Below are 19,044 nucleotides of genomic sequence, written 5' to 3'. Positions count from 1 at the left end.
GTGTGACCCTGATGACAGGAACAGCTAAATGCTTCCAGGCTTCTGATCTGTGGAAGCTGTGCTAAATGCTACATTCCTCAAAAGTTTCTGCATCGCTGTGTTTCAGCAGCGAGCCAAGACTGGGAGGAAGTGACAGCTAGCATGTGGCATTGCCACCAAGAAAGCCATTGAGCCCTGCATATCTGCTGATATAGGTATGGTATGCATTGTATATGGCCCTGCCCACCCAATTCTGATCCTCCAACCATCACCTTCAGGAGGTCACCAAGTACGAACAGCCCTCCCCCTTGCACCCTGCAGGCCTCGCTTAGGAAATGCCACACCTCAGTGGTACCACGCCTGGGCTTCACACACATCAGCCCCTTTTGCTGTGGATCTGAGGCCTCTCAGGAAATGTTCCGTTCTCTACTCAAGTCGGCCTCACCTCACCTCACCTCACCTCACCTCACCTCACCTCACCTCACCTCACCTCACCTCACCGATCAACACAGGCTCAGCTCCTCCGGCGAGCTCCTCTGGCCTCTTTCTGGGCCTTGGTATCTTCCCAAGCTTACTTCCTGTTTTTGCCATGACCCTGTCTATACCCTGGTACTGGCAGTATTTTTAAAGGTACGGTGGGAAAGAAGGGAGTTGGTGCTGGAGAGAGAATGAGCTCAGCATTCACGAGCGTGCACTGCTCTTGCAGAAGACCCGAGTTCAGTAGGCAGCACCCACATCAGGCAGGTCACAGTTACCTACATCTAACCCCTGCTCCAGAGAATCTGACACTCTCTTCTGGCCTCTACGGGTACAGGCATACCCACGGAAATAAACAATGAAAAAGTAAGCTAGAAAGAGGGGAAATGTAGACACGCCACTTGCCCCTTTGGGACACAGGCTGAAATATCTCAGAGGCTCAGAGGCTCAGAGGCACAGGCCTGAGGAGCCATGCCTGTTTTTATCCATGCCTCTGTTCCCTGCAGGGAAGGGCCGCAATGAGAGAATGCCCCTGACTTTTTTGGATGTTGTCCTAGAAGGGACACTAGGGCATGGGATGATCTATGAGATACAGATTCAAGCTCAGCCTGATGAAATGATTAGCCTGGGATCTGGGTCAGTGGTTTGACAGGAGCAGAGGGATCCTACATGAGACACAGGCACAGGGTCTTGCCTGGTCTCTGGTGCTTAGGCTCTTCCTAGCCTTGTCCACCTCCCATGGCTCTCACCTTTCCATGGGCAGTGGCTGTCTCAGAAGTGATGTGAGGACGGTCTCCTGGTGGTAGTGTGCCAGCAGGAGGATGCCTTCAATGAGATGTCGCCTCACCTCTGGGTGATCCACCACTGGCAGGTGAACCAAGATGGCACCCAGTATCTCAGCCACCTGAGGAGGGGACAAGACATTTTCTTGGGGAGGCAGTGTGGGGCATTTGGGATTGGTGTTGGTTATTTTAAATTGTTAACTCAACCTAGAATCAACTGGAAAGAGAGTCTTAATAATGAATTATCTAGGTAAAGTTGACATGTGGGCAGGTCTGGGGATGGAGCGTTGCTTTAATTGTTGATTGATGTAGAGAAGACACAGTCCACCATGGGCAGCAGCATTTCCTAAGCTCTGTGCTCTGAACTATGGAAGAGCAAAGGAAGCAGAAAGCAAGCAAGGATGCATGAGTTGCTTTCTGCTCTTGATTTTTTTGTGTGTGTGTTTGTTTGTTTGTTTGTTTGTTTGTTTGTTTTTTCGAGACAGGGTTTCTCTGTATAGCCCTGGCTGTCCTGGAACTCAGCTTTGTAGACCAGGCTGGTCTCGAACTCAGAAATCCACCTGCCTTTGCCTCCCGAGTGCTGGGATTAAAGGCGTGTGCCACCATGCTGCTCTTAACTGTGGATATAATTTCACTAGCTACTTAATGAGTAGTGGTGAGCTATAACCTGTTTGACCATTGACTTTGCTAAATTGTGTTTGGTCAGTGTAGTTTATGACAGAGACAGAAATAAAGGTATTTCTGGGCCCCTGAAGGATACTCCTATCTTGGGAAACATGGTGTGTAGGTTAGACACCCGACTCCCAAAAGCCCTCTCTAGAAGCCCTATGGGTCTTTTCCTCCTACATGTTCAGTGTGTCTTCACTGTGCTTCACTGAAAAGAGCCTGGCACCAGTGGTCCCTCATCTACTCACTGACTAGTTACATCTCAACAGCTTTCTCATTCTAGAACTCTGTTTTATCCCCTTTAGCACTCCTGGTTTGGATGGAAGTGGTCAGTCTCCGTGTGTGCTACACAGGTCAGTCCCAGTACCAAGCATCCCCTGCTGAGCTTGGTTACCTTGTCCTCCAGCTCCTTGACCCGCATCTGGAGGAAGATGCCTATCCAGGTGACAGCAGCCCTGTCATGCTGCAGGTCCATGGCCCCAATGTTCTCACAGAGCTTCTGGATGAGAGAGACAACCTCGTCGCAGTTAAACTCTGGGCAAACCACCTAGGATCAGAGCAAAACAGAATTCCAGGCTTTCTCCACTCTTCTGTCCTAAGTTTCGAACTTAGAACCACCTGGAAAGAGAATCTTAACAAGGACCTCAACCTGCAGCTATACAAACTCCCATGGGCACCAGGAAGACTACCTCTGCCCCCTAGGCAGAAATGACTTTAAGTCCCGCTTCTTTAAAGGTCAAAGCCCATTTCATGGTTCTGGGTACTTGTATTTATCAGTATGCCACTAGCAGCTCAGGAGCTAATGCCAGTGTAGTGGTTTGAATAAGATCGGCCTTTATAGGCTCCTATATTTGAATTCTTAGTCACCAGGGAGTGGAACTCTTTAATGGGATCAGACGGTTTAGGAGGTGTGTCCTTGTTGGAGGAAGTGTGCCACTGAACTTTAAAGTTCCAGAAACCCAAGCCAGGTCCAGTCTCTTTCTCTGCCTGTGGATCAGGATTTAGCTCTCAGTTCCCTCTCCAGCACCACCCTGCCTGCTGCCATGCTCCCTGCCATAGTGATAATGGACTAAGCCTCTAAAACAAGTTCCTAATTAAATGTTTTCTTTTATAAGAGTTGTCTTAGTCATGGTGTCTCTTCACAGCAATAGAGCAGCGACTAAGACAGCCACTGTACAGGGTCTGATTGGACCTTTCCCACAGCCCTTTCCACACTCACTAGGGTCTTGGAGGACTCAGCTAGGGAATGTCAGGTATCTACTCTTTATGTCCCAGCTACTACAAGCCATTTCAATACAGGTGCATCAGGTATACCAAAGTCTGCTGAGAATTGATCTCCTGGGTGATAATTATTGACTATACAGCCGGCATAGGAGAGTGGGGCCCCACTAGCACAGCCCAGTGTCACCTTGGCGACTCTGGAGGAAGCACTGGAAATCTTGTTCATGTCGGTGTCCTGGAGGTCCTCCTTACATTTCTGCAGCTCCTGCTCCTTGGAAGTTCCCCATAAAGAGCACGTCTGGCTTACTGTTGGGAATACAGTCAGAGATGATCAGCAGGAGGGAGTGCCTGGGCTGCCCTCCAGCATATGCACACCCCTTCCCTTCTAGCCTCCATTCACTGTTCCTTCAACACAACAGCCTTTACACACACCACTTCCACACACTGTCCATGAATCTACTGTTCCTCCATCTCGGTTCTATCGAGTTCTGTGGCTCCCTTGGTATCTGCAAACTGGATAAGTCCAAGACTGTGCCTTCAGTGGGTCTGTCTCATCCTGTGAGCCCCTTTTTCTGGAAGCTTCTGTGACCTTCTTGGGGAGCTCTCTCCCCTCTGTTATAAGTTAGCCACGTGCTTGTCTTCTTGCCTGCCTGCACATGGGCCATACTTCCCCTGGGGCCTGCACCAGTACCCTAGGACTATCTGTCACTCCAACACATCCCTCATGTCCTGCCTCTTCTGTACCATGAAGATCTAGCAGACTGGACAGGACGTTAATCGAGGCCAAGCGGGTTCTTCTGTGGGCATCACAGGTACATGGAGCGATGAGTCCAACCAGTACTCCAAACTGCCCCAGCTTCAGCGGGATCTAAGAGACAAGAGACGTCAGGGCTCAGCTCTCCACACTCAGATACACAGCTAGGGCTGCCCAGGGACAGGGCAACTACAGTGTGCAAGCCCTGGCCACTCTGTGCCTTCTATTCATGCTCACATCTCCTCAGCTGCAGAGCTTGACTCTTAGAGATCAGTCAACCAGTATTAGAGAAATCCTAGCTCAGGATTCACCCCCAGTCAGCTCTGTTCTGCACTACTCTGGACTTCCAGACGTTTGCCATATTCCTACAACTGAACTTCAGGTTCCAGCGTGAAACGTACTTAGCAGATTAGTCACCTGGGCAGGCACTTCAGCAGTCCCTCAGGTTCCTTGTCTGTACAGTTGAGTTGAGCCCCTCCTCTTTCAGAGAGTGTTATCAAACGTGGATGGTGGACTCTAGGTGACCGATTGGGTGCGCTATCTGACCTTAAGCATTCTTTAGCATCCAGCTAGACTCTTTATCATGCCAAGCCTTCCTCCCCACCTCCATTCAGATGTTTTTGTGGCTTACCACACACTACCCCAAGACCTGAAGCTACCCTTACTCACTAGTCCTGGCAAACCACTATCCACTATCCTGTCCACAGCCATTTCTAAGACTAAGACAGCCAGAGCTCAGAGCCAACACAGGTAGAAGAGACCTCATGTTATGGGTGCTGATTGATCAACACAATACCACTTTGTTTTTAACTTCCTGGTGCGGGTGATACTTGTTAAGCTTGTTTCATGACTGTTTTGACTTATTTCAGTATTCTAGGGAAATGGTATCTTTCCTGTGTGGTAGTCTGCATTGGGTAACGACTGCATGAGCCTCAGACACCATGCAGCCTGGATCCATGCCAAGCTACGACCCCATCCTCTGCTCCCTCACCCACCCCAAAGCCCAGGCTTGCACATCGCTGCTGCCCCTTCCCAAGGGACTCCTGGGGTGGGTCTTGATCTGAGAGGTGCTCCATCCTCTGAAGAGGGTGAGGAGGTTTTCTACAGATACAGCATAGAGTGGCAGGCCATGGGATGGGGGGGGGGGTCCCTGGACTCACACAGACACCAATACTTTGAACGTAGATCTGCATGAGATGGAGATGGAGGGCCATGGCTTTCTCCCGTTCCCACTCTTTCTCTGACAAGATCCACTTCTCCAGGAGCTGTGTGTGGAGCCCAGAACACAGAAGCAGGGTTAGCATCCTGGCCACAGCCAGCTCCACCCCAGCCAGATTTCACCTCGTAGTCCCTCCCACTCAGAATCCGGCTGTCAACACTTCTGGCATGGTTCTAAACACCTTCTTCCCTAACCCTGCCATGAAGGGAATCAGGATTGGGGTCACTGGGATGTCTCCAATATCCTCAGGAGCACAGTACTTGAAAGATGAGCTTGTATCCCAAACCTTAGCTCAGGTGTTGCTTGACAGGACATTCTAATGTCAAAGGTGTGTTCAGTGCAATGAACACACACACACACACACACACACATCCGTACACACACATACACACACGGCTATATGTTAAAGCAGTGCCAGTCTGTGATGCAGCTGAGAGGTGATGGAATCTTTAGGCAATGGGCTTAGTAAAGGGGAATGAAGTCACGGTGACATGCCCTTACAGGGGATATTGGGTCCCGTTCTCCCTCTCTGTCACTTTTCAGCCATGAGGTGAACAGTCTTCATCTATCTTGCCCTTCTGCCATGACATCTTGTCTTACCACAAGCCCAACACAGTGAAACTAGGCAGCCATAGAGTAACATCTCTGAAAGCACAAGCCACACTAAGCCATGCCTCGCAGTGCAGCTCTCAGGGCACGATCCAGGAAGGGTGTGGCCACCTTTGGCTCTGGACCCCTCTGCCAGATAACTCACATGCACAGTGTCCTGCAGCCCCTTGGGGTCCAGCTGTCTCTGCAGGAGGCCCTCCATCAGCTGCTTTAGGGAACTCATGGTATTTGCATACAGGGTCTGAGAGGAGAGAGAGAGAGAGAGAGAGAGAGAGAGAGAATATTGTGCAGCCATGAAAGGCACATATAGCCTCTTACCAATACTCTGCAGGTGTCTCTGGATCAGGAGATGAGAGACACTAAAGTGGGCTATTGGGAATGTATTGTTGCTCACGGAAGGAAGACAAAATGGTTCTTGAATCTTCTGCACATGTTCTCATCCCTCATACTCTGGGACCTTTGAAATCATTTGCTAAAGCTGGGCCCTCTATCAGACTGGGTCCCTGACAACTCACAGGATGCATTTTCATGCATTCAGACCCTCACTGACCACTGGGCTCGCTGTGAATGAGAAATAAACTTGAATCTAGTGCAGTCTCTGAGGTTCCAAGGTTTACCTGTTACAGTGGCTAGCATTAGCTCATGTTTACTAATAGAGCTGCTCCAAACTGCTGCCTATGCCAACGTCAACTTCCAGGTTCTGACCCAGAGAATAAGGAGGCTTCCCTGGGGAAGGAATCCTACCTTAACAGACTCATTGTCTTCCCCTGGGGGTTGGAGGGAGATAACGGTGTGTATGCTGATATCCATCAACTCTGTGCTTTCCTCTGGAGAGTAGAAAGGCTTCATCGTGCTGAGGAAACACATTAGCAGCAGTAGTAGTCACTGGGAGCCAAGCTCATTCTGCACATGGCCTATTCTGGCCCAGGGAGGTGTGTTCCAGAATGAGGGGAGGGCACAATGCCTTGGCTGGGGACTCAGGCATGTGCCCCTGATTAGGAGCCTTGTTCCTCCTGACCACTATCCTACATACTATGTTTGTGGTGGAAGCTGGATTTGAGGGTACAAGAGTCAGTCTTTCACGTCCCGTTGCCTGCTCTGAGCAGACTCTTATATCTTATGCAAGGCCCGGAGGAAAACTCCTAGCTGCTACTTAAAATCACCTGGACATCCTTTTAATGCCCCCACCCTACCCCCAGGGACCATGACCAGGCTCTAGGGATTCTTTTGCATGAGTCTGGGGCAAGATCAGTTCTATCAACAACTCCTCGGAGCATCTATTGTGCTCCAGAGCTGAACGGAGACATCCTGCCCTCAGAAGCTCTGCCTGCCGGCCTGTTCACCTCTCTCTCTCTCTCCTCTCTGTGGAGATTGAACTCCCAAACGAATCTAGTCAGCCTGTGTCAGCTCAGGTCAAAAGTCAAATGTCAGCCTCCACTAGCCTTTTTGCCAGTTCCTATTGTGCAGAGGCCGAATTACCTTTTCATGGCAGGCCCTTTCTTAGCATTAGAGAGGGTGGTCAGCCACCTGCAAGCACATTCTTCTGTCAGCTCCTACCTGTCATTCTGTCTGTGCATTTGTCCTTTCTTCAAGTCCCGCCAGGCCTTGCCTGGCATACAACAATCTGTGCTTCCCTGAGGGGTGTGGCACGTATTCAGCAGCTCTGCTAAGAATAGCCCACATACCTGCCAGCCACCTTATCCCAGGAGAGGCACCCAACTTGAAAACCTTCACAGAGGAGTCTGGAGAGAGATGGACACTACCTACCATTGTCTCAGGGAGTCATTGCTCAACATCTCCGCCACTGAGGTGGAAAGATGAGGTCTGAAGGAGCCCAGAGGTGGGTACTGAGAGGCAGTCACAGACTTTGTCCCATCATCAGAAGGCAGTAGGAGCTCTGGCAGGCCCCGCCCCAGCTCACCTTAGTTGTGAGAGAGCATCCATTGCCATCGACCTCACGGGAGAAACCAAGTGGTCAGGTGGTTCTGCTTTGATGATCACCTGTCCGGCACAAGAAGGGTTGTGAATTGTTGCTCACCCGGAAGTTGAGTTAGGCAAAGGGGGTGGGGGTGGGGGTCACACCTCCTTATCTGGTGCCAGGATAAGGAGGGCCTGGGTCTTTGTACAGAGCTCTGGGGTTCACATGCCCACATTCTTTAAGGCTTATTTGGCAGCAAAGCACAGAGGAACACACACAATGGGCCTAGGCTTCTTACCCAGGGCCACCATGACTTGTGTGTCCTTGGCCACACAATGCAATTTCCCAAACCCAAGTTTCCTTGTCCTATACAAGACTTGATGCTTAGTTAACAGCTTGTGCCGGGCTCTTGTACTGTGACTGGGGATAGAAGGCAATGACCATCCATTTCCCTGCTCCTCCTGCCTCTCACTTTCCCCAAGGACTGCTGCTGATACGGTACAGGTGATACTCTCGTCCTTTGTCAGCCATGAGAGAGAGAGGGGACATTTGGGGGGGGGGCAAGGGTTAGCTGATGCACAGGTTCCATCAGTCTGTAGACAGTTGGCTCTAAACTTCACTGATGTTCTGTGCAAACAATTCTCTAGCTCTGCTTCTAAATGACCTCTGTCTGCTAAGCCTCTTCCTGTGGATAAGCCCTGGGGCTGTGTCTCTCATCAGCTTGCCCCCACCCATCCCCAGTGAGCCTCTGGTCCCTGAGCCAGCCTCTTTTGGGCACCCCTGGGCACAAGTCAATCAAGGTCCCACCCCAGTTTTTTGGGACATGAAACCCTCCAAAGCTGTTCTTAGAGCCTACTGTTCAGTTGATCAAATCAAGAGTGGGACAGGAAGGCTCTACAGCCCCCATAGATAGCTTACAGATATCTTCAAGGAAATTCAGCCAGGGCACAGTTGAAGAGCTAGATCCCAGGCCACCCAGGACTGGGGAGTCCTGTCCCACTCACAACTATGAGGCCAGTAAGAGCAGATTTGTGGGCAAACTGGAAGTCCTCTGGGTCTTGGATGCTTTTGATGGCGTTGGTGACCTGCACAACACTCTTCATGAAGGCCATTTTGAGGCTGATGTCCTAGGCCCAGAGGAAGAATGTGAGGGAGAACCTGTTTGCCAAGGACTCACGAGAGCCCTGAGCCATGCCCCTCACCCCTGAATCCTTCCCAGTCTTTGAGGAAGGCTCCACATCAGGGGTGCTCTGAGTGACAGCCCCCCTCACCTGTCTGTTCTTCAACCACGGTAAACTGTGGTTTTGAAAATGGCTACAGTGGTCAATTTTATGTTCCGTGCATCTTTTCATGGTTCCTGTTGACATGCTTGTGTGTGTGCATGTGGAAGTCAGAGGTCAGTGCTGGGTATCTTTGTCAATCACTGTATTTGTTGAGACAGGGTCTGATAAGCCTGGAGATTACAATCCAGTCAGACTGGATGGATCCTCCTATCCTCATGATAGATAATCCCTCAACACTAAGATTACAGATGTTTGTCACCATAATTAGCTTTTACGTGGGAGCTGGGGATTCGAACTTAGGCCCTTGTGTTTGTGTAGCAAGCACTTTCAGTGACAGAGTCGTCTCCCCACCTCCCACCATATGCATTTTATAACCACAAGTTTAAAAAACAAACTCTTCCACTTTCATCTACCTTGACATTCCAAGAAAGTATCCCACACCTCTGTGTCCTTTTGAAGACTGCCCACTTCTCTCCTTTATGAAAGTGAGCAGGCCAGAAGGGGGGGCGTGGGGAGAACTGGGGCTCACTTTGTATTTCTGGGGATTCACAGTCACCTGCAGCATTCAGGGGAGGACTGCTTTATCCATGCAAGCATGACCCCAAAGCTCAGGTGTGAGCACTAGATTCCCGGAGGATGACTAGGCAGGACCCCAGCTGCCTCCTGCACACACAACATGGGCTGACTCCCTGTATGTGGGCTACCTGGCAGCTGCTGGAGTAGTGGTGGATGATCTTAGAGGTGATGGGGCTGTCCACGTGGGTGAGGAGCATCTGGGGGTGGCAGTAAGAGGACACACAGCTGTACATCACCATTAGGGCACTCTTCACCGTCTCTCGCCTCCAGGGGTGGTCTTTCTGCAGAACAGTGAAATCGGATGCAGAAATGGGGAGATGCCTCAGTGGGGGGGGGGCAGGGAAGGGGGAATGCCTTGTGGAACAACTGTCAGGATCAGGAGAGGGTTAGATTCTCAGTGTGACAGGCCAATTACATTCTAGCCTCAGAAGGCAGGGGTGGGGTGGGGAAGTTGGGGTCTCGGACAGAGGATACCCCAGCCCACAAACTGGCTGGTCTGATCAGCCAGATCGGCAAATGCTGAGTTTGACTGAGAGATCCTGTCTCAGTGAATAAGCAGAAGAGTGAATGAGGATGGTTCCTGACATCAAACTAAGGCCTCCACATGTGCACATACAGGTGTACACCTGCAAGCATGTCACCTACACAGATGCCCACACACATGCAAGCACACATAGGTACATATCCATACCACACACATATATGAAAAATGGGGAAAATTTAAAGAGAGGGGAGCAGGCAGTGTTCACCGGGAGGGGCAAGCGCTGGGCTGGCTGTGATTGAAGAAGCCGTTAAGTCAGTGTAAGGGCTTCAGTGGACTGTTCTTTGGGTGTTAAAGCACCCGCTCATTCCCTGAGCACTTATACATTAGCAACTTTATTGGGCACCAATTGCATACCAGATACTGGGCAAAAAGAAGTGAACCAGACAAAGGACCTACCCACCCTGGGAAGCTTCCATCCAGTGACACATGCAGGGGAAGCTCGCATGGACAGCTCTACACAGAGACTAGCTGCCTAGGACTTACTTAGGCAGCTGAGCAGAAACCATGTCACCCTGGGGGCTGGCTAAGCACTAGATAACACTATTGAGAACAGTTTGCTAAAATCACCATTGTGTCAATGATGAGTTCGTTAGGTTCTTGTGGTAAGGGCTCCTTCTGATGTCCATTTTGCCATAAAGAAGGGTTAACAGGAGGGTGGGCAATTTAACTCCCTAGCTGGCAAGCTGTTGGACTCAACCTTGTTTCTTTGGCTGCCTCGAGCAAATGGACTGGACCAGTCAAGCAACAGGCTGGCCCTCACACCAGGACTGAGCATTGTGGATGCTCGGAAGATGCCTTGGGGAAGCTGCCTGATCACCCCAGTTGTCTTGGCTCCCTTCAAGGCCTGACACCAAGCCTTGAGGTGAGGAGCCTTACCCTCCAGGCACCGATCTGCCAGGACTGTTCCGACTCCTGGATCCTCTCCTCAAAGTCCTGAAGCACATTCAACACTGTCTTTACCTGGCCCCGGGCACACAGTCCAAAGCACAGGATGACGCCCTTCAGGGAAGCCGGGCCAAGGTGAGAGCAGGGGATACAGAGAGATATACAAGTTATAAATATACACATGCAAGAACATAAGCTAAGTCCCCCCACCTCCAGAACATGGAGGGTTGTAAATAAGAGGGGTCGAGGGTACTCTCACCTCCCGGTCAAAATCATTGCTGTAGTCTGTCTTGTACAGCAGCTCCAATAATAGCACTTCCACCCTGTCGGCCTCCAGACCCATGCCTAAGGTGAAACCCAGGGCCCTGTACAGAAAACCCTGCAGGGGTGGGAGGGAGGAGAACCTCAGGCCTTTCTACTCCCATACTTTGGATGATGCTATTGGGAGCCCTTGATACATAGTTCTGATTTTTTTTACAGGTATTTATATGCATTTTCTATATCCTGCTAAATAAATATTCAGTTTGTTTTGTGACATCAGACTGCACAAGGGCAGGCATATTATACATTTTAACAGTGAAGGCCAAATCCTTTCCTATCCAAGTTTCATCAGATATGTTCCTACCCACAAACCTGGGAGTATCAATTTTTTTCCCAGCTACTTCCTGGCATAGAATAACACTGGCAAGAGATGGAATATCCTTGTTTTATGTGTCAGTATGACAGGGTGGTGGCTTAGGGCTGCGGTGGTGGTGATGCACAATCTGGAGACACACTGCCATCTCAACTCTATCCATCAACCTGGGTTGCTTTCCTATTACCGAGATCCTCTCTGATTTCTTTCAATTACTTTTATAATTTTACAAAGAAAGAACAAGAGAAAATAGTTTACAAAAAAAAAGTACATGTGACCATGAACCAGAATGAGGAAGACAACAAAAGAGATTTTTAAAATCCTGAAAATCACTGAATTAGATTACTTTCTCTCTTCTTAGGACACTAAGCAGTCATGGGGCCACCTGATCTGATGTGAAAATGTCATGTGCCTATCCATCCCCGGAGGCTCCTCCCATCCCCAGAAGCTCCTCCCATCATCTCCTGCCTGAACTATGAGGTCCCTACGAGGACAAACCTTTTCCAAGGAGGGGCTGTCGAAGGTCTCGATCTGGTTGTTCAGCTCTTTGCTGAGCCGTAGGCTCCAGCTGGTCCCACGGGTCTTCTTGAGGGAGTTTCTCAGAAACTGGGAAGTCAAAGACGGTGGTGGGCGGAGGCGTTTGAACCCAGCCTTGCTCTTAGATGGGTTTCGGGGAATGCTGTGTGACCCTGAATATGGGCTTGTTCTTTCTGGGCCACCTTCTCTAGATGGCCATTCAGTTGATGGATGGCCAACCGAGCTCTAACATTATGTGTGTCTGGAGCACGACTGTGGCTTTAGAGGCTGCCGGGAGATCAGGTCTGTCCCCGCTGCTTTTCCAGGCACTTGGCTTGTTCAGTTCTCCCTAACTGATACACACAGACATAGGTGTCTTCTTTGTTAAGTCTGCTCTGACAGAGGGTAACGTGGCCTTCACAAGACCCTAATCTTGTCCACATCAAATGTCCTTCCAGGTTCCTTCTCTTCTCCCTTACTCTGGCCTCAGAGACAGTTCACCCCTTTACCTGAATCAGCATATCTTCCCAGGTCTTCTGGTTCCAGGTAAACTCAGTGTGCTCTACAGGAGAATATGCATGCTCTCATGGGCTGCTCCCTTCTGCTCCCCCCACCCCGGGGTAAACCTCCTTGCCCCAGCATCAGAAGCCCTCCGTGAATGAGCTCACCACATTCAGTATTTCCCTTCCCACATCCCCCAAGGTATGGGGTTCTTAAGGAGGTCTGTTCAGGTCCACCAGACCCCAGGTTCCTGTGATCCAAGTCACGTGACTAGTGAGTGCCCCAGCATGCACACAGAGTGGGCACTTCACCTTCCAGGTACTGGACTAGCAGAGGGATCTCCTGCTCCCACATGTCAGCCATGGAAGGAGCAATGCTCTGGCTTAGGGTCCGCAGGAGGTTGAGCATGGCAATCCCCCGGCCTTCTCCTTTATAGGGTGATGACATCAGCACCTGGAGGGCCCCAGGGAGTCAGTGAGCAGGGGCCAGGCTTCTGCTCCCTATCTGGGAGTCCACCATCTTCATTATAAAGAGGAAAGTGAGCGGGGTATATGATTTTCAAACAAAGCCCAAGGGTTTTCAGCATAGAAAGGCCTATAGGGGACTCTGCAGGCAGGAAGGAGACGAGAGGCCAGACCTGGGTTCCTTTCTGACCCTGAGACTCAATGGAGCATTGGTTAGTGCCCACAGGACTGAGCCTACCTGGGGCCATGATTGGTGTCCTGGTGGTGTTTTATGGCACAGAAATCTGAGAGCAGATCCTGGCCAGGTTCCCAGACATCTGAGCACACTGTCCCTGACATATCTGCCCAAGAAGGACAACACAGACCTCCGGACTCTATTCTGCCCAATATCCAACTTCCTCCCTGCATCCCAGGTCCCTCCTCCCTCTGGAGCATGGAGAACGAAGAGTTCAGGGAAGAGGTGTCACTGCGAATGGGTGCTCCAGGCCACGGTATGTCAGCCACTCACCAGGAGACGGGCCAGCAGCTTCTGGGGTGCAGGCAAGTCCACTGAGGAAGGAAAAGGAACCCCAGATAAGGGTGCCTGGCCCATTTCAAGACATGTTCTATAACCCCCAAGGGAGACACTTTGAAGATCATTTTCCAGAATTATGACTATTACCCCAGAGAAATAATCTACCAAAGGGAGTTTCTCATGAAGAACCTCACTGGCTCCTTCCAAAAAGAAGGGAGGATTTTGCTCATGAGCCAGGCTCACAGATGATGTGTTTTAGGTTTTGGATGTTTATTTTTGAATGGATCTGCCAGGGCAATGTCTCCTATTACAGACCTTGGCCTCTCTTCTACTAGGAGTGATTTAATTCCCTACCCCGGTTCCCTCCTGTCCAGTCGCTATATGCCTTGGGAACCAGTAAGCCCTTGAAAAACAATGGCACTCAGGTGTATAAGGCAAGGGAGAGGGCAGGGCTGCTGAGAAGCTGCAGGTGTGGAGACCCAGGAGTGGACTCAACATTCAGAGTTGAAAGGTCACAGCAAAATGGATTCACTTAAGCTTCTTAGCTTGAACTCAGACGCAGGCCCTGTGTCATCCTTGGATAGGAACGACCCTCCTGAATCACCCTACCCACTGTCATGCCTGACCTTGGGAAGCCCCAGGGGCCATGAGAGTATCCCCTTGGGACCGGACATAGCCGAGAAGGAGAACAGTGACATGACACAGATGGACGTGGTCACTTGAGAGCCTGCGTTGACTGTGCCCGCCCTGAGTGGACCACAGTCGTCAGCTGACAGAGAACTGGACAGAGGAATGCTACAGTTCCTCTAGATGGCTCAGAGAAGCTGGGCAAGGCAAAGACCCAGAAAGGCCACAGCTATAGCTAGGGTCAGGAGCCCCCTCCCTGCCCTGCCCTGCCCTACCCATAATGAGTGCGGGGGAGGCAGGGACATGATGAATGGGCCACCAGGAGAAAGTCTGCAGGCTTTTAACCCCTCTCTAGACATGACAGGGAGGATTCTAGATGTTTCTTGGAGAAGAGGAAATTTGGTTGATCAGGACTCTGTGACAAGGGTGACCAGGAGCCGTTTCACCTGCTCCTCCCCACCAGTTGACCCAGGGATGCCACCCACCATGCTTGCTCTTTCCAGCTATTCCAGCCTCCGTGTCTTTGCCATGAATTTGGTTCTCGGCCAGGTTCGTGAGGCTGATGCAGATGGGGGTCAGTGCCTCGGTGTAGTCTGTCTCCATGATGTAGCACAGGAGCCTCACCCAGAACTCCTGGAACAGGAACGGGGAGGGGAGGGCCCAGGACCAGTTAGAGGTGTCCTATGCTGCTCCCCAACCCCCATCCAGTACTGTCCAGGCTTTACCCACAGTGTGGACTCTACCTGGCATCCCCAAAGCTATCCCAAATACTCACCCGACTTTCCTGCCCACCCTGGATGTTTTTCAGGGGCATCCAGATGGCATCCATGCAGCCCTGCTAGCCGTGTATCCACTCTATATCCTGTACATCCTCTAACCAGGGCCTCCTCCTGGGTCCCAGGGGCCTCTGAGTTACAAACTAGTCCAGTAATCCAGGGGTGCCTGACGGTTGTGATGCTCCGGTGTATTTGTCAACTTGGCCGAGCAAGCATATGCTCTTATTAAACCAAATGCCAGTCCAGCATTGCTGTGCACACGTCACACAGCTGTGACAAAGCTCACAATCCGTAAAGAAGATTGCCCCTGAGTCCAGGCAGCCAAGAGGCCCAAAGAGCACAATACCTCAGAAGAAGAAATTTTGCCACAAAACAACACCTTTCTCTGCAGCCCTACAACTCAGGCTTGTGCCCTACAGCCTCTAACCCTCATCTCCAGTTTCCATTAGATAGGAGGCATCCAGCCTACAGCTTTATGGTCAGCCACTCGTTCCTTCTTGGTGATGTTATGGCATTTTTTTCCCTGTCTCGTTCCTATGTTTCTTCTCTTCCCATTAAAATGAGGTACACTGATTTATCCTATAACCTGGGGCCCTTGAGGTCATATAGAGTCTTCCTAGCTCAACTTACTGAACTGTAGAATGCCCTCCCCAAGAGAAACGTTCACACACACGCTTCAGGCAAACAAGGTGACTGCAACTTATTAAGAGAACACCTAGGTTCCTCCACCAGCCTTCAGAATGCAGCCAGGAACCATCATCAGGGCAATGGCCCGCTGGGTGGGGAGTGACTCACATTGGTCATGCCGCTGATAGAAGAAGTTATGATCTTTACAGTATCCATGGTTACTTTGTGAACCATCTTCTCTTCCAAATCCCTCTGATAAAAGCATTCCCGTCGATTTGTCTAAGAAGACAGAACCAGGGCAATCCTTCAGGCAGGGGCTTGCCAAGATCTCAAGTGTGGTCTCCCTCTTCCCCAGGGAGCTCCCTGCCCAGACAGTGGATCCTAGGATGCTAAGGGCTGGGCCATACTTGCAGGGTAACCAAGAACCTATACAGGTCCAAACAGGTTCTCAGTGCATTGTGTTTGCTTAGCACTTAGTAATCCATTTCTAAAGTGGAGCTGCCCTGTGGGATTGGTGCTGGGGCCACTCACCAGCTTGTAGGTAGATAAGGTGAGCTGGACAGACACATATTTCAGACCCCAGCCTTTGATCTTTTCCTGGAAGCCTGACAGAACCAGCTGGCCAATGATTCGCAGAATTGCCATCCGTACCTGTGGGGACAGGGTAGGGACAGCTTGGGGGGAAGGGCCAGGCTTCAGCATGGATATTTGCATCTAACGATCTTGTGGCTTGAAATGCCTGGGAACTGCTGGTGCTCTTGGCTCCGAGGGATTTCAGGGGCTACCTGGCTACTCCCCACTCTGCCCATCGCTGCTTGCTGCACGGTGGAACATCATTCTGCAGTGTTGTCACATGAGTGTCTCAGTTGGGCCCTTCATAGACATCTTCATTCCATTCTAACATTGGTCATAACAGCCTTGGTGCGGAAGCCTATATTAATATTTCCCCCTCTGGTCTCCCTCAGGTATACAGTAAAACGTAGGGGTGGGGTACAAAATGAGTCATGTTTCTTATGTCTTCGTGGCTCTATCTAAACGCCCTGCCCCATGTTCGCCAGAGCATCTCTGACCATCCCTTCCCTGACACTGCTTTCGCAGCATTCCAAGCTAGCTGCAGCTCAGGCCTGTGGTATTCAGCTAGGTGAGGATGTGCCCAGGAGTGTGTCTCCCCAGTCACTTTTCTCATGAGCAGTAAGATCACTAGACAGACCCTGTGTGGACAGCAGCCTTTCTTCCCTGCAAGGTAGAATCGGGGCACACTGCTTTGAAAGTCCCTGGTCTCAGTGACTGCGCTACAGCTGGCACTGGCTTGACTTTGCTTGACTGAGGTCCACTATTCCATCCTCCACCCCTTAGCCCTTAGCTACCCCAGCAGGGTCCCCTTCCTGTTACCTTGGACCGAGTGTCAGAGAGAGTGTTCTTGACGACGCGGATGGCCAGGTAGATGGTCTTGATATTAATTTTGGGGTCTGAAAGAGACAGACCAGCCTGAAGAACTGTGGCTCAAGAAGACGTCGGGTGGCTTGTCCCTGACACATCCCACTCAGCTCCCTTCCACAGAGCACAGGCTCAGGGTAACTTCCTTAGGACCCTCGCCAGTAGACTCCCCCTGAGCACAGCCCTCTCTTCCCACATGCACACATGCACACACACACACACACACACACACACACACACACACACACACACATGCCCACGTGGAGGTCAGTGGTCCATGCTCTGCATCTTCCTTATTTTTTTTTTTTCAGGACAGGAGCTCTCACTGAACTTCGAGTTCAGTTCAGCTAAGCAGGCTGACCAATGAATTCCAAGCTAGCTTCTGACCCCCATCCCCAGTGTGAGTTACAGACATACGCTGATACACACCCAGCTTTCTACATGGGTGCTCAGGGTCTGAGCACAATTGGTCATGCTTGGATGACAAGCACTTTACCCACTGAGCCATCCCCACAGCCTCCACATAGACTAGTCTAATGTTTTGTGTTAGCTCAGTGTTTTAATGAATATCTTGATCCGAATATCTTTGGGTAATTATTGCCCAGAGGACTGAAAAGAGGATGGTTAGACCCAAGGTTTGATTATTATCCAACTAAGCACCCATAATTGTTCAGTAATTTGAACCCATCAGTGACAGGTGAGTAACCAGTTTCTTGTGGCTCCTGGCTAGGACGAATCAAGGAACTGCTCACAGACTGGATCCAGCTAAATCCAAACAATCTGTGTAATAATGGTTTGTTTGGTTACTTACTTATTTTTATTTTTATGTGTATGAGTGGTTTGCCTGGATAAATGTCCACACACACACCAGGCATGTACCTGGTACCTACAAAGGTTAAGAGAAGATGTTGAAGGCAAATGTTAAGTTTGTAGACCTAGAGTTTTGTCTGCAAGGTTACGGCCAGCCTTACAACCAGCCTCCGACAGTTGGAGGTCAGCAGCAGGATTCAGGCTGACCGTGAAAGGCAAGCCCAGAGGGCAGAGGTATGGAGGGGCCGGGGTACTGGTTAAATTCAAGGCTGAGAAATATGAAGCAATCAAGAGACTTGGCCACCCAACAGTGACTACTAGAATAGGACAGAAGCCAGGTAGGAACTTCACTGTCTCCCTCATGGTGCCTGTCCACTGCAGCTGGCTCACCATCTGCGCTCACTACTGCCCTGATCAGGGCCAGTGTCCCCACACGGACAGCCTCTTTGCTCATCTCCACCTGGCTGAAGAAGAACTTCATCAGTTCCTTGGGGTAGGAGCGGGCTGCAGGGCAGAAGGAGCAGCATATCAGTCAAAGCTGGCGGGCTCTGCCTCCATGCCTGCACTGGGCAAGGGGCTGAGCCTCCCCAGGTCCCTGCAGACCTCACCCAGGGCTATGAAGCAGTGCACGATCTCCATCAGGTTCTGACTGCTGAACTGCTGCTGGGCTGGGGCCTTGGAGCACACCTAAGGAGTAGTGCATAGGGAGGCCCCATGCCTGCATGCCAGTGGGATGCAGTGGGGAGAGGGGAAACCATGCCCCGAGAGGCAGTTTCCTCCTGATTGCCTGGGGGATGCCCTCAACTGGCCTCACCTGGACGTGCAACTCTGTGAAAATGGGGTGTAGCAGCATCGGGGGGATAGGGGTGTTGGTGGTAACCGATGCTTCTAGAATCTGCCTCAAGACCTGCAGAAGGGATGGGCAGAAGGCTGCAGGTGAAGTGACTGCTCTACCCCTGGTTTCTTGCTACTCAGCAGGCCATTGTGTGATGGTACAGGTTCCCCGGTCCCACCCCAACCCCACACCAGCTGGCTGAGTGTAGAGGCTCGGTTTTCTACAAGATGGACTTGATCCAAGCCTGTATTTCCACCTTCCCTGGATGACTTGTGTGCCTGATAAACTTGGAGAGTGTGCTGGGGGCCACTGAGAAGGTCATTTCTTGTTCACCAGAGTAAGGGATGAATCCAAATCTAATCTTCATCCGCAACAATATATGCAGGCAGC

The 19,044-nt window shown here is 50.8% G+C and overlaps 1 protein-coding gene across 12 annotated transcripts in view; it reads right to left on the bottom strand.

Moving 5' to 3' along the window:
* Positions 1-19,044, bottom strand: part of Mroh2a (maestro heat-like repeat family member 2A) — a 35,299-nt gene that overhangs the window by 8,594 nt on the left and 7,661 nt on the right. For 7 of the 12 annotated variants that reach the window (XR_387134.4, XR_003946480.1, XM_006529044.3 and 4 more), the window contains 23 exons: positions 18,634-18,726; positions 18,428-18,506; positions 18,210-18,323; positions 16,965-17,041; positions 16,104-16,223; positions 15,741-15,851; positions 14,655-14,802; positions 13,537-13,577; positions 12,876-13,017; positions 12,573-12,625; positions 12,046-12,153; positions 11,173-11,292; positions 10,905-11,027; positions 9,613-9,765; positions 8,630-8,752; positions 7,629-7,708; positions 6,452-6,560; positions 5,853-5,948; positions 5,040-5,144; positions 3,870-3,993; positions 3,313-3,431; positions 2,299-2,451; positions 1,206-1,360 (listed from right to left, as the gene is read on the bottom strand). Coding sequence is in view for 10 of the 12 variants with exons in the window: in XM_006529044.3 (XP_006529107.1) it covers positions 1,206-1,360; positions 2,299-2,451; positions 3,313-3,431; positions 3,870-3,993; positions 5,040-5,144; positions 5,853-5,948; positions 6,452-6,560; positions 7,629-7,708; positions 8,630-8,752; positions 9,613-9,765; positions 10,905-11,027; positions 11,173-11,292; positions 12,046-12,153; positions 12,573-12,625; positions 12,876-13,017; positions 13,537-13,577; positions 14,655-14,802; positions 15,741-15,851; positions 16,104-16,223; positions 16,965-17,041; positions 18,210-18,323; positions 18,428-18,506; positions 18,634-18,726 (2,546 nt within the window). In the remaining 2 variants the exon portion in view is untranslated. Of the gene's footprint in view, positions 1-1,205; positions 1,361-2,298; positions 2,452-3,312; positions 3,432-3,869; positions 3,994-5,039; positions 5,145-5,852; positions 5,949-6,451; positions 6,561-6,704; positions 7,342-7,474; positions 7,532-7,628; positions 7,709-8,629; positions 8,753-9,612; positions 9,766-10,904; positions 11,028-11,172; positions 11,293-12,045; positions 12,154-12,572; positions 12,626-12,875; positions 13,018-13,536; positions 13,578-14,654; positions 14,803-14,944; positions 15,212-15,740; positions 15,852-15,979; positions 16,076-16,103; positions 16,224-16,964; positions 17,042-18,209; positions 18,324-18,427; positions 18,507-18,633; positions 18,727-19,044 lie in introns of those variants that run through there. The other 5 variants (XM_006529043.2, XM_006529045.2, XM_006529049.4 and 2 more) reach the window with 5 other exon arrangements.

Source organism: Mus musculus, chromosome 1 (genome assembly GCF_000001635.26).
Source record: "Mus musculus strain C57BL/6J chromosome 1, GRCm38.p6 C57BL/6J".
Lineage (NCBI taxonomy): Eukaryota > Metazoa > Chordata > Mammalia > Rodentia > Muridae > Mus > Mus musculus.
This window is presented reverse-complemented; position numbering and strand designations above follow the sequence as displayed.